This window comes from Bos mutus, chromosome 26, assembly GCF_027580195.1.
Source record: "Bos mutus isolate GX-2022 chromosome 26, NWIPB_WYAK_1.1, whole genome shotgun sequence".
Taxonomy (NCBI): Eukaryota; Metazoa; Chordata; class Mammalia; order Artiodactyla; family Bovidae; genus Bos; species Bos mutus.
In genome coordinates, this window is record NC_091642.1 from 26,909,687 (window position 1) to 26,931,600 (window position 21,914).

Genomic DNA, 21,914 nt, shown 5'->3' on the forward strand with positions numbered 1-21,914 from the left:
AAGAATGTACTTCAGGCAGAAGGAAAATGATCCCAGATGGAAAGGCTGTGATGCAAAAAGTATGAAGAGCAGTAGTAAATGTGTGGAGAAATGTAAGTGAAGACTGACTGTGTAAAACAACAAAAATAATGTGAAGTTGGAGGGAAAGGAGTGTGCTGTGTGCTTAGTCACTCAGCTGTGTCTGCCTCTTTGCAACCCTTTGGACTGCAGCTCACCAGTCTCCTCTGTCCATGGGATTTTTCAGACAAGAATACTAGAGCAGGTTGCCATTTCCTTCTCCAGGGGATCATCCAGACTCAGGGATCAAAACTGAGTCTCCTGCATTGGCAGGTAGATTCTTTCACCATCTGAGAGAGTAAAGGTTTTAAGTTCTTATGATGTTTATAAATTAAGTATACATGTTCTGACCTGTAAGGTAACCATAAAAAAACTGAAACATCAGATGAAATTTCCACATAATAGAGGGGCAAAGTGGAAGTGTTAAAGAAAGCAACCCAAAAGAAGGTAAGAAAAGAGAAGGAAGATACACCAACAACTGAGAAGAAAATAGGAAGCATAAATTAAAGTGTAATGTTTAATCTCAAATATACTAGTAATTACAATTAAAGCAAAACAGAATATTGATCTAGTTAAAAGGCAAATATTAGTATATTTGATTTAAAAAAAGCCAAACCTAACTATGCACTGTTTTCAAGTGATGTATCTAAAGCATAAGATTGAAAGTAAATTTTTAAAAATATAGTAACATTGAAAGCAAATTAAAAATTGAAAGTAAATAAAAAGATAGGAAAAGATATATCATGCAAACATTGACCAAAAGAAAGCCTTTGGAGATATATTAATATTAGACAAAATAGACTTTTGGGCAAAAATCATTCCTAAGGATAAATGAGTTTATTAATATTTTAGAATAGTAAAATGTTAAATTCACTAGACGTCTATAAACTTTTAAGATATATACGTACCAAATAAAATAGCTTCAAAATATATAAAGCAAAACATGACAAAATGACCAGGAAAAGCAAAGTCATGATCTCAACAGATTTTAATATACTTTCTCAGTACTTAATAGAATAAATGTGTGTACTTAACACAGTAGCCAAGGTGAGAAAAGCATCTCTACTACTCAGAGCCCTCCAGTGATTGCCTATGTTATTCTGAGTAAAAGCCAAAATCTTCACTATGCTTTTCAAGGTTCTTCATGATGTAGACTCCACTCCCCACCCTGGCCTTATCTCCCATGGGTCTTCTTGTTCACCCTGCTTCAGTCATGCTGGCCATCATGTAAGCTTTTTGTACTCACCAGGCTCGCTCCTCCCTCAGAGTGCATTGGCTGCTCCTTCTGTCTGGAATGCATTCCCCAGAGTCCATGTGAATACCTTCCTCATTTCCTTCAAGTCTTTTCCCTAAACTCACCTTCTCAGTAAAGTGTTTCTTGGACACTCAGGTTTGAATTCTACCCTCTTATTTTGCCACGTCATATGCTGTTTCCCTGCTTTATCTTGTTTTCTTTCTACAATTATTGCTCTTTAACTTATAATACATATTATTTAGATATCTTATGTATTGACTGAATCACCCAGTAGAATGTGAGCTCCATGAAGACAGGGAATTTTTGCCTGTCCTGTCCTCTGATATAGCCCCCGCGTCCAGACCTGTGTCTGGCACAGTGTATCCACTCCATATTTGTTGAAGGAATGAATGAAAGGTAAAATCAGTAAATACCAAAGTTTAGACTTTACAGAGTTGTGTTTTTTTACATAAACAAGAATAAAAACATTCATGTTTAACTCAAGTAAATGTGAAGAATTTGTGATCAGTTTAAAGCAGACTTCTTATTGCTAGTACCATAGTATAGTTACTTGGCAGAGATGTATAAGGCACAGGATAGATTTTTTTTTTTTTTAGAGAGGTGAATTTGGAACCTGAGAATGATAAACAAGTTTTAAAGTAACAGCTTCAGACACACCTCTACAAGCTTCACAAAAGTTTATTTAAAAGTTTCATTAGTACCCATCATGGTCTAGTATGTGATAGAATTTAGTTCATGTTAACAACTTTTTTGGTTTTCCACATTCTTCAAACTTTCTGCATAAATAAACATAGTTTTTGAAGTCAAGAAAAAGTGCTTCATTATGTTTTGTAATCTAAAAAATAAATGCCTGGAAATGGAGAAAAGAAGTCTTACTTATTGAATATTTTAATTGATTAGTGAACTCAAGAATCAATAAAGCAAGTGTTTAGATTTTAAACTCCTCAAGGTCAGGGCCTTACTGAGTTTATCTCTACTTTCCCAACACATTTTCCCACACAGTGTCTTCTTTACAGTGAACATTTAATAACTATTTGTTCAACAGAACACACAACAATGCATTATTTTTTTCTTTTTTGGTATATTTACAGGGGTCTATTTTTATTTATACTTTTGGTGAGGAGCCAACCTTTGAGAAAGTCCTAGAGGCTTGTGATGGGAAATTTCAGGCAACAGACTTCATCACACCTGGAAATGAATTCTGCATGGTAAGGAATATTGTCTTTGTTCCACAATAGGATTTAAGGATGAGATTTGGAAATTCATGTGCAACCTGTTGCAAATAGGAAACAGAGTGTCCTCTTGAAGATGCAGTAGAAATGCCAGCCACTTCCATCATTAGATCTACTCCCCAGTTAAAATGACATCATCACATTGTGACTTCATAATATTAAGTCTCTGAACATGACCAAAGCAATTAAAATCTTAAGAGCCATCCTGTTTGCATTCACCATCCAAGCTTTCCAAGCCATATCTTTAAACACATTCGTTGCTAGTGAGTTGTCAACACTCATTAAACTATAAGTGTTTACCCTTTTTCAGAGTGATCCAGCCCCATCTGAAAATGAAAATGAAATAGTTGCCATGCATAAAACATGTATTCAATGTATTCAATCTACTTCAAAAAAAGCCACCTTACACATTTAGAAAAGAAAAATTTTTTCTGATGATTAACTGCTTACCTTTGGTTGATCTCAAGAAATATAATTCACTTTCCATATGATTCATCAACAAATCCATTAAGATTTTGGGAGTTCTAGCAAATATTAATAAAAAGATACATAAACTATGGAACAGGTAACACTTAAGAGTTCTTCCAGGCTTCCCTGGTGGCTCAGATGGTAAAAGCACCTGTTTGCAATGCAGGAGACCCAGGTTCGATCCCTGGGTCGGGAAGATCCCCTGAGAAGGAAATGGCAACCACTCCAATACTCTTGCCCGGAAAATTCCGTGGATGGAGGAACCTCGTAGGCTGCAGTCCATGGGGTCACAAAGAGTCGGACATGACTGAGCGACTTCACTTTCAAGAGTTCTTCCAATTCTCAGATTCTGATTATATGCTTTTTCTTCCAGATATTCTCTGATAAGAATTAAATTTAAAAATTTAATACAAGATTTTCATGTTTAGAATTTAGATACTTGATCCACAACATCATGTACTCACTCCCTCTTATTCAAGAAACAGAATTTAAACTGTATCACATTGCAGTTACTTTAAAATGCTTTCAGTCTTGATCCTGTGAAAGAAGAAAAATGAACAAGACGAACTTTGGGTTTCCAGTCTAGCATGTAAAGAACCTTACAACAGGGGGAAAGAAAAGCTGAATAAACTTAAAATTAACCATTCCTCTCAGACCCATCAGAGAATTGGGGTCATAGGGGAAACCACTGCCCCCAAAATTATAGAGACAGACAGGCAGATGCAAAGAATCATAGCTTACTGGAGCAGATACCCAGAAGTAGAAACCAGCCCTGGAGCCAGCACCCAGGGGGATTACAATGGGAGAATCTGCACATCTCAGACCAAAAACGAGGACCCTAGAGGCAGTTTTGGTTTCTGACACATTCAGCTACAGCAGACAATAAACACAGTCTAACTCCTAGCCAGATAAACATAAAACCCCATATTACAGCCTACTTAATTCATATGCTTTTACACAGTACATCATGTCCAGCTTTTAACAAAAATTATAAGGCATACTAAAAGACAGTAACAGTTAGAAGATACAGAGAAAGCGTCAGAACCAGACTCAGATATTGTATCTGCAAATAATTACAAAGATGTTGTAATTTATCAGGCCAGAAATTTAAAACAACTATGATTAAAATACTAAGGGGTCTTATGAAAACAGTGGGAAACATGAAAGAATGATTAGAAAATATAAGTAGAGATATGGAAACACTAAGAAAGAAAATAAGAAATATTCAAAATATAAAACACTGTAACAGAAATGAAGAGTGCCTTTGGTGGGCTCATCATAGACTGAATATTGCAGAGGAAAGAATCAATAAGCTTGAAGAAATGTCAGTAGAACCTTCAACACTGAAATTCAAAAAGAAAAAAGAATCAAAAAGAACAGAATATCCAAGAACATGGGACAATTGCAAAAGGTGTAGCATACATGTAATAGGAATGCCAGAAGGAGAAGAAAGGAAGGAACGAACAGAGGAAATGTTTGAAGTAATGAGGGCTGAGAATTTTCCAAAATTAATGTCAGACACCAAACTACAGATCTGGGAAGCTCAGAGAACACTAGAAGGATAAATACCAAAAAAATTTATACCAACACATATTAAGCGAAGAAAAACTAAAGAGTCTCTTGAAAGTGGAAGAGGAGAGTGAAAAAGTTGGCTTAAAACTCAACATTCAGAAAATGAAGATCATGGCAGCAGGTCCCATCACTTCATGGCAAGTAGATGGGGAAACAATGGAAACACTGACAGACTTTATTTTCTTGGGCTCCAAAATCACTGCAGATGGTGACTGCAGCCATGAAATTAAAAGACACTTACTCTTTGGAAGAAAAGTTATGACCAACCTAGACAGCATATTAAAAAGCAGAGATGCTACTTTACATATTAAATACATGTTTAATATGCATTTAATACATATTAAATACACATTTACATATTAAAAAACAGAGACATTACAATAAAGGTCTGTGTAGTTAAAGCTATGGTTTTTCCAGTAGTCATGTATGGATGTGAGAGTTGGACTATAAAGAAAGCTGAGTGCCAAAGAATTGATGCTTTTGAACTGTGGTGTTGGAGAAGACTCTTGAGAGTCCCCTGGACTGCAAGGAGATCCAATCAGTCACTCCTGAAGGAAATCAGTCCTGAATATTCATTGGAAGGACTGACGCTGAAGCTGAAACTCCAATACTTTGGCCACCTGATGTGAAGAACTGACTCATTTGAAAAGATCCTGATGCTAGGAAAGTTTGAAGGTGGGAGGAGAAGGGGACGACAGAGGATGAGATGTTTGGATGGCATCACCGACTCAATGGACATGAGTCTGAGTAAACTCTGGGAGTTGGTGATGGACAGGGAGACCTGGCGTGCTGCAATCCATGGGGTCGCTGAGTCAGACACGACTGAGCAACTGAACTGAACTGAACTGAAAGGTAATAGTTAATATTTGTTTAAATCAGAAGTATTAACATTGAGATTGCAAAGTAATTTTAATCCACATAAATAAAATGAAATTTTATTTTAAATCATCAGTGATTGATATACTAGAAAGAAGTTTAGAACATGCTCCCATAGCAGTCTTGTTTTCCATTTGAGTTTCTTCTTTCTTTTACAGACACTCACACAGTCAGGGGAAGTTTGTGTTTGGGGTATAGAGGATGGTGCTTGTGTCAGCAGGGTTTATCTGAATATCCAAGTAAGTGTGCCTTATAAATGGATTTTTAAAAAATATTTAATTCTAATCCAACTTACCTTTTTGTGTTCACATGTCAACAGTTTGTGGAAATACTTGTTACAGAGACATTAATGTATTTTACCTTATATGTTTAGAGTAATTCTTGTGTATAAAGTATGTTCCACAGCCCAGAGGGTAGAACATAAGGTATTGTATTGGTATATGGGAAAGAACAAACTTTTCCTTGGTGGCAATTATTTCTGAAACCTACTGATTTATATCTCACTCATGCTGCAAATTCACTGTGGATTGACAGGATCTCTTTTCCCCCATGGTCTTTCAGGGAACAAAGCCGACAGAGGCTCCACCAATTAAAAGCTCCTCAGTACCATAGGATGGGCTTCCCACTTGGCTCAGTGGTAAAGAATCCACCTGACAATGCAGAAGATGCAGATGAGCATTCTATCTCTGGGTTGGGAAGATCCCCTGGAGGAGGAAATGGCAACCCACTCCAGTATTCTTGCCTGAAAAATTCCATGCATAAAGGAGCCTGGCAGGCTACAGTCCATGGGGTCACAAAGAGTCAGACACAACCGAGCGACTGATCATGCACGCACACCATGAGATGAGAAGAGTTCTGGAGAGTCTTGAACTAGCAATTAAGTGTTTTTAATAAAAAACAAAACATTCCTTGGCTGTAACTAGTTAAGTGGCCCCATCTAACCTCAAGAAGATCAGTTAGAAATGAAAGAAAGGTGCCTCTCTAACCAGCTTGAGCCAAAAATGAAAAAGTGTGGGCTATTGGCTCAATTAACTATAAAGTATAGAGCTCCTCTGGGCTCAGCTGTGGCTTTATCCAGCAACTCAAATGATATTACCAAGGAGCTCGTCTTTCTTTCTGTCTGTGTACTACGTCTTAATTTCATCTAAGACTTCGTGTGATACCCAAATGCCACGAATACCAACCTCACATCAGATCATCAGGGAAGAAAACCTCCTACAATAGGAGGAGGAAGAGAAAAGTTTCTCCTTTTCAGAGGGCTTAGTAGATATATCCTAATATCTTAATAACACCCCTGAACTAATCACTGTGGACAGGGGCATGAGAAATGCTAGTTGGCTTAAAATCTGCCTTGGAAATGAGACTTAGATCTATTCCACTCAACTGAAAATAGAAGAGAGATGGTTTCTTAAAAGATATTCAAGAAATTTTCCACAAGGAAGGTGTATGTATGCTGGGTGGCAAACTACATTTGTTCACCTAAACCTAAGCATAACCTACCATAAGGTGATACCATTCTTTCCACCATGGTCATGATGCACATAAAATAATATTTTAAAAGTATAAAAAGACCAAGAAACAATGGTAAGGCTATTTTTTCTTAAATTATCATTTTTTCTATATTTCATAATTCTTGATGAGATATGGATCTAGATAGTAGGGAGGAAAGTTATAGTCCTTCTCTATTGTAAATTAAAATCTCAATAATGCAAGATGAAGCATCATACTTCATATAAGAGGATACAAGATGCAAAAGATATATAACTCAATGAGATAAGTAAACTCATCCTAAAAAGTAAAGATAAAAATTCTTACCTAAAAGAGTATGTGTGGACTCCATAATCAGTGTGGCAAAGGTTTATATGTATTCATTTCTGTTAGAATTACTAGAACTAGAAAAATCTTAAAGTTTATCTGATCACACCTCTTTGTACAGATGAGAGACATACAAACCTAAGGGTTTGTATAATCAGAACTTACCTTGCACTTCCTGGCTAAGGAGGGATAGGAAAGTCGCTCAGTCGTGTCCGACTCTTTGCGAGCCCCTATTAATTGGTGGAGCCTCTGTCAGCTTTGTTCCCTGAAAGACCATGGGGGAAAAGAGATCCTGTCAATCCACAATGAATTTGCAGCATGAGTGAGATATAAATCACTAGGGTTTCAGAAATAATTGCCACCAAGGAAAAGTTTGTTCTTTCCCATATACCAATACAATACCTTGGGCTATACAGTCCTTGGAATTCTCCAGGCCAAAATACTGGAGTGGGTAGTCTTTCCCTTCTCCAGGGGATCTTCCCAACCCAGGGATCGAAGCCAGGTCTCCCACATTGCAGGAAGATTCTTTACCAACTGAGCCACAAGGGAAACCCAGGAATACTGGATGTGTAGACTATCCCTTCTCCAGTGGATCTTCCCGACCCAGGAATAAAAAACCAGGGTCTCCTGCATTGCAGGTGGATTCTTTACCAACTGAGCCGCCAGGGAAGCCCAAGGAGGGATATAGTTACCATCAAAAGACCCTCTTTCTGCTTCAGATATCTTCCTTTCCCCTGACCAGAAGGGAGAGATTGGGCAACTGTCACAGTTAAGCAGACATCCCTTCACTGAGCTCAAAACCAAGCATGTACATTCATGTAGATCAGCCTTTGTTGGGGAAAATCAGTGATTTCTCCTTACTGAAGATTACTGCTCCCCTCTGGAGAATTGATAAATGGGTTGATCCAGCAGTACAGAGGCTGGATCGCCCTGCCTATGTCCAGGACTGTATTCTCCATGAACATTTTAGGTAGTAGTCCTCAGAGAACCCTGCTTAGCATCATGATGGCAGGATGCCCAAACACTAATACCTTCACTTGATGTTACCTGCCAGTTTTTAGCCTAGTCAACTATTGCCCTGGAATGGAGGGTAATTTCAACTGATTGTGTTGAGGAAACACAGATACACACACACACACACTAAGAGCTCCCATAAAGGTTTTCAGCTAAAAAAACCCCAAACCCTCACCACTTTGTTCCCAGTTTCATACTGAGATACCAATAGACTCAACCTGGTTAAGCCTCAGAAAATTCACTTTAAAAAACAAAATGAAAACCTGCTCAATGGAGAAACTGCATTCTAATGAGGCAGGACACCTGAGTTTTCCTCTGAGCGTTGTTATCAGCTTTGGGATCCTGGGGGCAAATTGCTACATTTTCCTTTGCCTCTGCTTTCTAATCTGCAAAAGGATGACCTCAAGATCTTTTCCATTTCTAACATTCTGTTATTTTATTCAAAACAACCTCCAAAATGTAGTTATGTTACTTACAGGGGTCCCCCTCTCTGGTGTTTCTTGTGCCAATAGAGCAATACTGAGTTCGGTTCAACAACAAAGGAAAATCTTATTTTTTGATCAGAGGGTGGAGAGGTGGGAGCTGTCCTTCTGGAGCACACACTTGTGTCCCAGGGAGAGGCTGAGGCTGCTCTGTAGAGTGCTCCTGGGGGAGGGCGGAGTTGCCATGGGCCGGTCCAGCCGTGCTCCTCCCCTCAGGATCCAAATTCTGGGTGCAGCAGCCCTGTGCACAGCCACCCTGCGGCCATCTTAAGTCTTGAACTGAGGTGTTACTGGCAGTACGTCTCTGCACGGCCACGGAATTGAGGTGTTGCAGCGGTCTCACACTAAGAACTCCTGTCTGAAGTGCTGGGTACTAGACTGCTGCACATGTACCCTGTGAGCAGGAGAAATTAGACTAAAGCACAAATGAAGAGCTTAGACCTTATCACCTAGTTTTCATCTGACTTTTCTGGGGGACCCCAGTGGGCTTTGTCAGTGAAAACTATAGAGAAATGAATCTGATTCCTAAAGTATCATGACCACAGATTTGTTCTCTTATATATCATCTTCTGTAAATGACTGTTGGATAAGCAGGAATCTGTGATGCGTTTCTTTGGTGACAGGCCACGTGTTCCATGATACAGTTATTTTTTGAAGTCTTGCTCAGTTATACCAGCATCCCAGGATCTACTATTATCCAGCAGATGAATGCTGATTTTAAAAAATCACTAACACTCAATAAAGATGTCCAAATGATGCTAGGAATATATTTTAAATTTCCTATTTTATTTTTCATTATTATCAGGTATAATCATTTTCTAATCAATTAAGGATAAAAATGAAGTCATGGTTTAAAGTTCAGGCAATTTTCTCATATTTTTATCATTCCAATTTTAGGATAAAAGAATGTGATATATAGATTCCTATGACTTCTTATGTGATTGATTAGCTGAAGAATGTTGAGTGTATAATTTGTAATACCACATGACACTTGCCACTCTTCTTGTTCTGCGGGTTTTTAAAATAAACTGTAGAACTCTTAAGTGTAGGAAAGCAGGCTTCATTTTTTGGTGCAGTGAAGCTGGGGTTTATTTTATTTTTTATTGAAGCTAATTGATTTACAGTATTGTGTTAATTTTTCAGGTGAACAGCATAGTGATTCAGTATCTTTGTGGAGTATGCTCAATTATAGCTTATTATAAGACTAGTGGGTGTAATTCCCTGTGCTATACAGTGTACCCTTTTGCTAATGTGTTTTATATCTAGTAGTTTATGTCTGTTAATCCCATGCCCCTATTTTGCCCTGCCCCCCTACTCCTTGGTTTTCCATCTGTGAGTCTGTTTCTGTTTTGCATCTGTCCTAAACAGGCAACAGTTCTGGCTTGCTCTCCATCATCCCTGTCTGCGGCCGTGGGGACTGAGGACGGCCGTGTCCACTTCCTCGACGTCCGGGACGTCGAATCCCCTCATGAAGTTCATAAGGCCTTTCTCTCTGAGTCACCTGTGCAGCACCTCCTGTAAGGACCGCCTGTTTCTGGCAGCAACTTTGTCAGGCCTGTCTATTGAGATTTCCACCGAAGTTTTAACTTTTTTTAGGTTTTACATGTGTTGTTTTGAAAATTAGTATATTGACTCAGTTCTACATTCAAGAAATACAGAGGTGTATATAGTACAATACAGTTTCCCACTGTTATCCCCAAATACCCAGTTCTCCTCCTTGGAGACAGCTTGTTACTAGTTTCTTGTGTCTTTTTACTGGACATATTTTATTCACAAACAAGCAGAAAAATAAGTACTTCCTTTTAATTGCATGAATGTGTATCTAGCACTTAGAGTGTACCAGGAACTTCAGTTGTATTAACCTCATGAGACAGGTATTCTTATTGTCTCCATTTAAGGAAGATGATACACAAAGAATTTAAATAACAATTAATATCACACATGTTGTAAATGGCAAATGTTGAGATTTGAACCCAGGCAATTGGGCTCCAGAGTCATTGCTTTTGCTCTTATAGGGTGGCAAACTATATATAATGTTCTGCACCACAATTTTTTTCACTTAATGGTATATCTTAGAGAGTCTTCTATCCACACATGAAGACCTTCATTCTTTTTTTATAGCTACATAGTATTCCATCACATGGAATACATTCCATAATTTTTGAGACAGTATATTGATAGACATTTAGATGATTTCAAATTTTTTGAAACAGTACTTTTTAGAAGACAGCCTAGAGCCACTGAGTTTAGACTTATATTGTTATTATTATATCTTTGATTAATTTATCATAACACTAAGTATTAACAAGAAATGACATTTTTGCCCTGCTTTACAGCTTGATGTGCTGTTACACATTGTAGTTTACTGAATGTGACACTTGTCAAACATTCAGAAAAGTATTATGCTTGTCCCTGTTTCACAAGTGAGATAACTTAGGTTCAAAAAGAAGCATTTGCCAAGATTAGTCAGCTAGCACTGCAAGGAGCTGGGTTTCCACCATCTGTGCTGTTCCTACAAGCTCTGCTGCCTCTGTAGGGAAGGATCTGTAATCTCTCTCTATTTACATTCCACTCCTCTGTATCATTTTTTTGGCACCTCTCCTTTTTCAGATGTTTCTCTCTTATCCTAATTTGCATTTCCCACTTTTTCTAATTTGATCAAAGTATAGAAACATTTTGCTACATTCTTCTTCTTTCTGCCAGGACTGGTACTGAGGGGCATTGGAATGCTCCACTCATCTCTAATTTGAGAATTGCTTATGTCCACCTGAAATATCAGAAAGCTTTACTGTCATATTTTGTTCACTTACGATGACATAGTTGCCCGTTTTTAGTGAATCTTCTTGACCATATACTTATAGTTACAATTCAGAAACAATATTAGCCTAAAATGTAATGATTACATTTTGTATAATCACTTACCTTTTATAAAGCCTGATAATATTAAAAATCATAAACCATAAGAATAATTCGTTTTGGATATATCTCCATGATGTCTTTCAATAAATTTGTTTACCATCTTATTAGTGAAACAAGTAGAATCTGATAATCAGATTTCTTCTTTTCAGGTATGACCAGAGAGGAATGTATGTATTAGTTGGAACATCAGAAGGACACATCTTTGTTATCAATGCCAAACCCTCAAGTTTATTTGAGATTCTTGGATTCATAGGTACTTACACTGAATTATTTTTTTCCCCAATCTGGGCAGCATGTGGGATCTTAGTTCCTTGATCAGGGATCAAACCCATGCCCCCTACCCTGGGAGCATGGAGTCTTAACCACCGGATCGCCAGGAAAGTTGCCATAGAATGCTTATTAACTTAAGATATTGGTCAATTTATTCTAAAGAATTTAAAGTTGTGGAAATGGGACCATGGTGAAGCAATTACTTGTAGCATGTTTTCTAAAACAGAAACATTTAAATAGCTGTTCAAAGTTACTAAGGAGAATTCCCATATCATATTTAGAGGTTTTGGTACATCTACTTGGTATACAGTTGATGTTAAATAACTCTTCTTGAATCAGGTAATGAATTAATGAAATGGCTGAATGTTTTTAATGTTACTACAAACGGAAGTTGAGTTGGTTTATCCCTGAAATACTTTTTAAAAACATTTATTTATGTATGTGGCTGTGCTGGGTCTTAGTTGCCACGCCAGAATCTTTAGTGGTGGCGTGCAGGATCTGTAGTTGCCGCGTGTGGAATCTAGTTCCCCGACCAGAGATTGAACCAGGCCCCCTGCATTGGGAGTGTGGAGTCTTGGCCACTGAACCACCAGGGAAGTCCCGAAATAACTTTTTAAATAGTATTTGATCTCTATTTAATTAAGATATCTAAAGAAAGTTTTGTTACATGCATCTTTACTCTGTGCTTTCACAACCGAGGGCTCAGGTTCAATCCCTGGTTGGGGAACTAAGATCCCACAAGCCATGTGGTGTGGCCAAAAATAAATAAATGAATAAAATTTTTTTAAAAAAGACATTCAGCTTTTTCAGTAATGTGTGTCCAAATGCCCAGGTAAACCACAGAACTGACAGGTGAGATAGCACTTTGGTGATAAACAATAAGAACTAATATTTTTATCTCTGGCTTTATATACCAAATATAAATGTAAATTTTCAAATCTATGTACTGATTTTTAAAAATTGAGTGCCTACTAAGTGTAAAATGCTGAACCTAGGCCCTGTGGAAGCATGAAAATGTCAAGGAAGAAATTTAGTGGAGGAGAAATAGCAGAGTGCTGTGTAGGCTCAGGAAAAGAAGTAATTAATTCTCAGGTGTGAAGAAAGGAGTGGAGGTGAAGAGGAGGCACAGAGAATACGGAGCAGGAGAATTTTCCAAGGATTTAAAGTAGTGGAGGATGGGGCTTGCTGGCATTCTAGCTCAGGACAAAAGTTTGAGCAACAGCACTTGGAATGGTAAGAAGTCTGGCATAACAAGTATATGAGTTTACCAGGTTATGATCATGACGACAAGGTTTGAAACAAAGTGGAGGGTCTTGAACATCATCCCAAGGAGTCTGGACTTTGTTCTGTAGCTAATGACACATCATCAGACGTTTTCAAGATGGGACTAGTGTGATTTGATTTGGTTTTTAGAGGAGGACTCTGGAATCAGTGTGAAGGCTGGAGAAGAAAGGCAAGAGAACGGAATAAAAAAATTCAGAAAAACATTATAGTAACTTACACAAGAAATGCTGTTAGTCATAACAAAAGCTAACATTTATTGAAGGAGTCCTTGTCATGTAATATCCAGTATTCTAAGTACTTGGCGTGTGTTAATTCATTTAATTCTTATAGGCAGCTTTTGTGAGGTAGAGACCACTGTTATGCCTAGTTTAAAGATAAGGCAATTGAGGCACAATGAGGTTAAGTATTTGTCCAAAGCCACGCAGGTAGCCAGGACTCAAGCTCAGGAAGTCTGGCTTCAGAGCTTGTGCTCTTATCCACAGTGTACAAGATCATGCAGCAGTCATGGAAAGGCGAAGGAGTGGACAGCTATGAATGATGGAATTGGTAGAACTTGATAATTGATAGTATGTGAAAGGAAGGGATCAGCAACGACTCTGAAGTTTCTAACCCAGATGGTGGAAGTTTGTGCTGTCATCAGTTGAAGTAAAAACTCAAGGGAAAAGAAAGTTACGGAGGCTGAGGGATAGGGTGAGCTGACAAGCTCTGTAGAGTTGAAGCCAATAAGATCTTCATTTGGAGACATTTACCATTAATTCAGAAATGAAGATTTGTAGTTCAAAGTTTAATGATGGAATTCTGATCTTGAAATCATGGAAGCTCATGAGATGGTTTAAGACAGAGTTGAAGCAAACCCAACTGTGTAATGAGGTCAAACAGGTAACCTAGATATGTAAATTAGATGGCATGGAGTGTGATGAGGACTGATGGCTGACCTTAGAATGGGTACCAGTCCTGCCTAAATGTTCCATTTTTTAACATATCTTGTCATTCAGAGTATAGGATGGGAAAAGCTACTTACGCTGAAATTGTAGACAGAGAAGACAAGGCAGTGAAGAAAACTAAAGATGGGCGAGAGAACTGGGAGTCACCCGCACCTGGAAGAGCTTGAGAAGGAAGGCTGTATGAATGGTGGACTGTGGCAGAAGTGTCAGGGCACGAGGGCTGGGATGCGGCAGTCACCGTGTGAGCCCAGGGAGAGCTACTCCTTTGGGACAGAGAGACAGCGTTTCAGGTGGGAATGGCAGTCAGAAAAGGAAGTTGGTAACCAGCAATTTCTGCCCTCAGATGTTTGCAGTGGAGAAAAGAGAATTAGTAACTGGTGGGGAAACAGGATTGAAGGAACATTCTAATCTGAAGATAGGGGAGTCTTGAGGCCTCAATAGGAGAAGACCTAAAAGACCCAAGGAAATCAAAAGAGGTAATTAATAGCACATGGTGTAATGATATATTGGAGGTGTAGGCTCAAAATCACAGATGGAAAGGGTTACATTTTATTCCTAAAAATGTCAAGAAATGAAGAGGGAAGATAACAGAAAATGTGAGATTCAGGATAAGAAAGTTGAAGTCAAGTTTATGTCAGATGTTCTCTGTCTTCCTTGTTCAGTAAGAGGAAAGGCTACCCTATATAACACCTGATGGAGGGGCTGAGATGGGGCCCGAGACGGTGGACACACACAGAGCAGTAGCTGTGTGGAGTGGCAGTAGCGGAGCTGGAGAGAATCCAAGCAGCCCCAGGCAAGGCCCGTTGGTGGGATTCGCTGGCTTACTATAGGACACACTCATAACAGCAAGTGTATTCCTACCATACCTGCGATACCTTGGCTGTGGCAAAAATGTTTATTCAGTATTGGGAATGGGCAGATGGCTGGAGTGGACATTCAAGAGGCCAGAGCTTGTGGGCGCTGTTGAGTAGGGTAGAGCCGGCAGACTCTGGAGGCCCCTCTGGCTGGATGGAAGCTGAGTCCCACCCAGCTGGATTGAATCTGCCCACTTAGACATCTCATGAGGAGAATCCCCCATCTGTTCATCAAAAAATGTTTCTATCACTTAGGTTTAAAGATCACTTAAATATCCAATAAGTAGATTTGGATCAAAAGATTTGTTAAGACAGGCCTATAATGTGATATCTTACCTAGAAATATGAAAGCTTCTATAAACATATCAACAATGACTTTTGTTGATTTCCATTTGCTTTCAGAGATGGGCAAAGGTATTTTACAAATATCCACTGTGTCTCCTTTGGAAACAGACATAGTAGAAGTGATGGTGCTTTCCCCACTTCCAGAAACAAGAAGAAGCAGGCTGGAAATATTTTCTCTGCCTAAAATACTACCAGAAGGTAAAGAAAAGTGAGCAAGCAATTCTGTCCTGGGCACCCAGTTGAATAGTTGCTATAGCTTTTTTTTTCTCTTTTCCAGTGATAGCATTTTTTTTTTTTTCTTTTAACATGTGAAGAGGTTAAAATGGCCAAAACCTTTTCTGTGTCTTACAAAGTAAAGCTGATGTGACTGCTAAATTATGTGAAATGTGGACTTTCCTCTCAGTTCAGTTCAGTCATTCAGTTGTGTTCGACTTTTTGCGATCCCATGGACTGCAGCATGCCAGGTTTCCCTCTCCATCACCAACTCCCGGAGCTTGCTCAAACTCATGTCCATTGAGTCAGTGATGTTATCCAACTATCTGATCCTCTGTTGTCCCCTTCTCCTCCTGCCTTAAATCTTTCCCAGCATCAGGGTCTTTTCCAAGGAGTAAGTTCTTCGCATCAGGTGGCCAAAGTATTGGAGTTTCAGCTTCAGCATCAGTCCTTCCAATGAACATTCAAGACTGATTTCCTTTAGGATGGACTGATTGGATCTCTTTGCAGTCCAAGGGACTCTCAGGAGTCTTCTCCAACACTGAAATTCAAAAGCATCAATTCTTCGGAACTCAGCTTTCTTTATAGTCCAACTCTCTCATCCATACATGACTACTGGAAAAACCATAGCTTTGACTAGATGGACCTTGGCAAAGTAATGTCTCTGCTTTTTAATATGCTGTCTAGATTGGTCATAGCTTTTCTTCCAAGGAGTACGTGTCTTTTAATTTCATGGCTACAGTCTCCATCTGCAGTGATTTCGGAGCCCCCAAAAATAAAGTCTGTCACTGTTTCCACTGTTTCCCCATCTATTTGCCATAATGTAATGGGACCAGATGCCATGATCTTAGTCTTTTGAATGTTGAGTTTTAAGCCAACTTTTTCACTCTCCTCTTATACTTCCATTAAGAGGCTCTTTAGTTCTTCCCTTTCTGCCATAAGTGTGGTATCATCTGCATATATGAGGTTATTGATACTTCTCCTGGCAATCTTGATTCCAGCTTGTGCTTCATCCAGTCCAGCATTTCTCATGATGTACTCTGCATAGAAGTTAAATAAGCAGGGTGACAATGTACAGCCTTGACATACTCCTTTCCCAATTTGGAACCAGTCTGTTGTTCCATGTCCAGTTCTAACTGTTGCTTCTTGACCTGCATACAGATTTCTCAGGAGGCAGGTAAGGTGGTCTGGTATTCCCATCTCTTTCAGAATTTTCTACAGTTTGTGGTGATCCACACAGTCAAAGGCTTTGGCATAGTCAGTAAAGCAGAAGTAGATATTTTTCTGGAACTCTCTCACATTTTCTATGATTCAGTGGATGTTGGCAATTTGATCTCTGGTTCCTCTGCCTTTTCTAAATCCAGCTTGAACATCTGGAAATTCACAGTTCATGTACTATTGAAGCCTGGCTTGGAGAATTTTAAGCATTACTTTACTAGCATGTGAGATGAGTGCAATTGTGCAGTCATTTGAGCATTCTTTGGCATTGCCTTTCTTTGGGATTGGAATGAAAACTGACCTTCTCCAGTCCTGTGGCCACCGCTGAGTTTTCCAAATGTGCTGGCATGTTGAGTGTAGCACTTTCACAACATCATCTTTCAGGATTTGAAATAGCTCAACTGGAATTCCATCACCTCCACTAGCTTTGTTCATAGTGATGCTTCCTAAGGCCCACTTGACTTCACATTCCAGGATGTCTGGCTCTAGGTGAGTGATCACACTATTGTGATTATCTGGGTCATGAAGATCTTTTTTGTATAGTTCTTCTGTGTATTCTTGCCACCTCTTCTTAATATCTTCTGCTTCTGTTAGGTCCATACCATTTCTGTCCTTTATTGAGCCCGTCTTTGCATGAATGTTCCCCTGGTATCTCTAATTTTCTTGAAAAGATCTCTAGTCTTTCCCATTCTGTTGTTTTCCTCTATTTCTTTGCATTGATCACTGAGGAAGTGATCTTTGCTATTTTTTGGAACTCTGCGTTCAAATGGGTATATCTTTTCTTTTCTCCTTTGCCTTTCACTTCTCTTTTCACAACTGTTTGTAAGGCCTCCTGAGACAACCATTTTGCCTTTTTGCATTTCTTTTTCTTGGGGATGGTCTTGATCACTGCCTCCTATACAATGTTACAAGCCTCCGTTCATAATTCTTCAGGCACTCTATCAGATCTAATCCCTTGAATCTATTTGTCACTAGATCCTGTCATTCATACAAATCTTACTATCAGAGGAAAAAAAGGATCAACTGTCACTTTTGTAAGTTGATTTGTCACTTTGTGATGTCTCTTTTTGTTGTTGTCGTGTCCGACTCTTGTGACCCCATGGACTGAGTCCACCAGGCTCCTCTGTCCATGGGATTTCCCAGACAAAAACACTAGAGTGGCTTGCTATTTCCTTCTCCACTCTTTTTTGTAGCTTTAAATATACAGAGTCAGATTCATATATGTTACTATGTAGTTACTTTCATTGATAAAATCATAAAGAAAGCTTTCTGGATAAAAAGGTCTGATAAAATAGACACTTTGTTTTAAATAACAAATATATCTGGGTAGCTATTTTGCAAATATTTAATTATAGAGTATAAGAAAGTCAAAAACCTCAAGGTACTTTTATGTCTTAATTAAGACTGTCAAGAGTTGGTGATAGACAGGGAGGCCTGGCATGCTGCGATTCATGGGGTCGCAAAGAGTTGGACACGACTGAGCGACTGAACTGAACTGAACTGAGACCATAATGAGTTTCATCCTGTCTCTACTTAACTGATAAAATATAATTTACTTACTGTTAGTCATGTAATACTCAAGTATTTCTAATGGAGCCAAGTTGTTTTCCAATCATTTTTATCCCCTAATAGTCTCTATATTAACTGAGCATTTAATTTTTTATTTTGCTTTTCATAGTTGTCATACTAATTAAAAAAATAAAATCAATAAATGGTACAAATTATCTATCTTCTTCCCCAAATATTACAGTGTCTGCAAACTTTGCTGATGAACGAGGGAGGCTGAGAGATGAATTCATTCATAAGTTTGTGTATGAGACAGAACACACTCTGTCCTCTGCGGTCCTGAACTTGTATAGTAACCGAATATATGGCTTCTGTAACCAAGTGCCATACATCTGCAGCTATCTTCTTCCTGAAAAAGTATGCCAAACTTAAGCATTCTGTCTTTTTCTTAGCAGTCAAGATTGGTACATTGTATTCATTAGACATGATCTACCCTTTAACACTCTAGTCCAGTTAACAAATGTCTTTATTATAGTAAAATAACTTCTTTAAATTAGATATATTAGCATGATTTGTTAATTCATCATAAAATACATTTGAGCAACCTCATACTTGTGGCGCATGCATCATACTTGTCAGATAAACACTCGGATGACACAATATTAGTTTAGTGACTTTCAAAACTATTTTTTAAAAATCTATCATTAGAAAATCCATTCTACAGGGGTCAGGAGCTACAGCGTTGATGATTTTCAGTGGAACATTATACCTGAGTCTTAAAGAAAGTTGCAAACAAAGTGCCTCTATGTTTCTAGTATCCTTTCATCATACTCTTCAAACTTCTTCCATATTGCATCATTTCCTGCTACACACACTGACCCAGATTATATCACCCTTCTTTTTCTAAATCCTTCAATCAAAAGCCTTCTCACTCAGAGTAGCCAATTATCAGCAAGGTCTGAAACAAAGACATTCAAAGAAGGAAGGAATGGTTTGTAGTAAGGAGGATTTAAGAAAAGCTTCCTGGTAGAAGTAATAGTTGAACTGGACTGTGAAGAATTGTTCAGATTTAGACATGAGAAGTATTGTGTATAATCTTGGCAGGGAGGTGGGGTTCCTGAAGTAGGGAGGAAAGCCAGATTGGTGGGCATGGGATGGGGAAGCACATTCCAGAAAAAAGTCACAACACATGCAGAGGTTTGAAGGTGGGAATATGTGAGAAATGTGGTGGGCAGGGGATGGTGATGGTGGTGGAAATTGACTCATTTATTTTAAGTTGAGGATAGGAGTATTTGAAAAGGATTAGTTAAAAAATCAAGATAGTTGTAGGCTGGGATTTTTAATGGTAGCTGATATACAGAGGAGACTTTTCTTAGTTGGCTGAAATGAACATTTATTTGCAATCAGAGATTAAAAAATGTGGTGCAAATACAGGTGTCCACTTTATCATGTATCAGTTTATTTCCAATGACAATGCTTTTGGATTTGAATCTGACTATATACGCATAACTGCAAGGTGCCACTCCCCTGATCTTTTCTATAATATGGTCATTTTCTTTGATTGGCAGGAACATAGTGGTGTTCACATTCTTAAGCCATACCAAAAAATACAAAGCAAACAATATGGACCTGGAATGCTCTCTCTGTCTCCACATGGATTGTGGCTCATAACAATAGCTAAATGTGGAATTCTGTGTATCCGAGATATTCATACTTTGGTAAACTCCTTTTTTTATCCCCCAATCATGGGATTTGCATCTTGATCTCATATAAGGAGCAAAAGCTCTTAGGAAAGGAATTGGAACTGTTAAGTAAATTGACTCATAACTTACTTACCACTGATGGTGTTATGTGCCAAGGTTTGAGTCTCTAAGAGAGGAAATGCAGTCTCTAAAGGAGATCTGCAAAGAAGGAACATGAGGCAGTAGATGAGCTCCAGCCCATCTCCATCACCACTTATTGTGTGGCGAGAAAATTCACTGAACTGCTCCTTTGCGATATTAGGAAGGCCTTGCTTATTCTCACCCTGTGAGATTATGGTAAGAGCAAAGGAGAGGGTATATGCAGAACTTCTTTGGAAACAGTGAACTGCTGTGCAAATCTGGGATGATTGCTGCTAGCTCCACGGCCTGGAGGGCTTCTGGCCTGGTTGCTGCCACCCTCCCCCACCCCCAGCCTGCGTCTTCCTGTGGTGTGGAAGAACACACAGGGCGTGGCGCGGAGGAGCCCTCCCCCACTGCTGCGGAGGAGCCCTCCCCCACTGCTGCGGCGCGGACGAGCCCTCCCCCACTGCTGCGGCGCGGAGGAACCCTCCCCCACCGCTGCGGACTTCAGGGTCACCCGTCCTACCACCACTTCTGATTTCCATTGTTCTCAGATCTCTAATTAAATGAAAATAGTTTCTTCTTCCCAGGTGGAAGACCCTTTTCTAGGTTTTGAGATCAAGTTGTACTGGTTATCAGTACAATTTAATTCTTTCATATTATATAGGGGAAGACCTTAAATGTCTTACAAATCATTTTTAAATGAACAGTTTGCAAACTGGTACATTTTCTCTTATTCAAATGGTTTGTAAATGTATGCTACAACTGACAGTGGCATGACAGCAAGATGTCAGAGTTTTTCTGGATGATTCTGTGCAACATGCCTCATATGGGTGGTTGTTCATGGCAGTACTGCTTGTAAAAGCAACCTGATGTCCATCAACAGAGGACTGGATAAATAAATAAGCATGCATAAATAAAGTATGGAATATTATGCTGTAATACAGCATGAGGAAATCTTAATGCAACAATATGGAAAGAATCCCAAGACATATTATTATAATAAGTAAGAAAGGCAAAGTGTGTAATACACATATTTTACCTCATATTAAAAATTGTTTGTATAAAAATTTATTTATATACATTAAAATCCTCTGAAAGGATAGTTAAGGTATAATTATATTGATTGCCTTTGGGAGGTATTGGGGAAGGGGAAGGAAGGAGATTTCATTGCATACTCTTTTATAGTTTTTTTAAAATTTTGAAACATTTGAATGTATTCCCTATTCAAAAATTAAAAAAAAATTTTTTTAACTATCATGGTTGATAACTAGTGTGACAAAGAAATCCGTTTTTGGTCAAATAATTTAAACCATTGCACTGTGTACCAACTAATGATGTGTTTGGGTTCTAACTAAACTGATTTAATTGGCCTCCTCCATCATTCTTCACTCAGTGCCCATCGCCTCCTCTCATCACGCTCAGCCTCTTTGCACATCGAGGGGACTTGCTTAATCCTTGAAGACATCTGGATTTGCCTGTACTGTCCATTCTCAGCAAGTCTATTCTCCTTTCCATATCTGATTTCCCTACTGGTGACAATAATTCCTCTTTTTCCATATTACCTAGAAAGGAGATCAAATCAATAGTGATGAATGTATTTTGTATTAGTAATTTTCAGTTCTATGTATTACTAAGAGGCTACTCCATACCAACTAAAATGCTGTTAACAAATAGGAAAAGGTTTATCCATAAGCAAAAGTGCATGTAACCCCCTTAGAAAAAATCCCTGTGGTAAAGTTGCACTTGTAATTTCTGCACTTTGTT

General features: G+C 38.7%; 1 protein-coding gene across 2 annotated transcripts in view; it reads left to right on the plus strand.

The window, feature by feature from the left end:
• CFAP43 (cilia and flagella associated protein 43) overlaps positions 1–21,914 on the plus strand; it is a 103,099-nt gene that overhangs the window by 34,458 nt on the left and 46,727 nt on the right. Inside the window, exons 9-15 of one of the 2 annotated variants that reach the window (XM_070363410.1) lie at positions 2,404–2,520; positions 5,619–5,699; positions 10,140–10,288; positions 11,840–11,943; positions 15,445–15,585; positions 18,569–18,741; positions 19,893–20,042. In XM_070363410.1, the coding sequence (XP_070219511.1) occupies positions 2,404–2,520; positions 5,619–5,699; positions 10,140–10,288; positions 11,840–11,943; positions 15,445–15,585; positions 18,569–18,741; positions 19,893–20,042 (915 nt within the window). The remainder of the gene's footprint in view (positions 1–2,403; positions 2,521–5,618; positions 5,700–10,139; positions 10,289–11,839; positions 11,944–15,444; positions 15,586–18,568; positions 18,742–19,892; positions 20,043–21,914) is intronic. The other variant, XM_070363411.1, reaches the window with a different exon arrangement.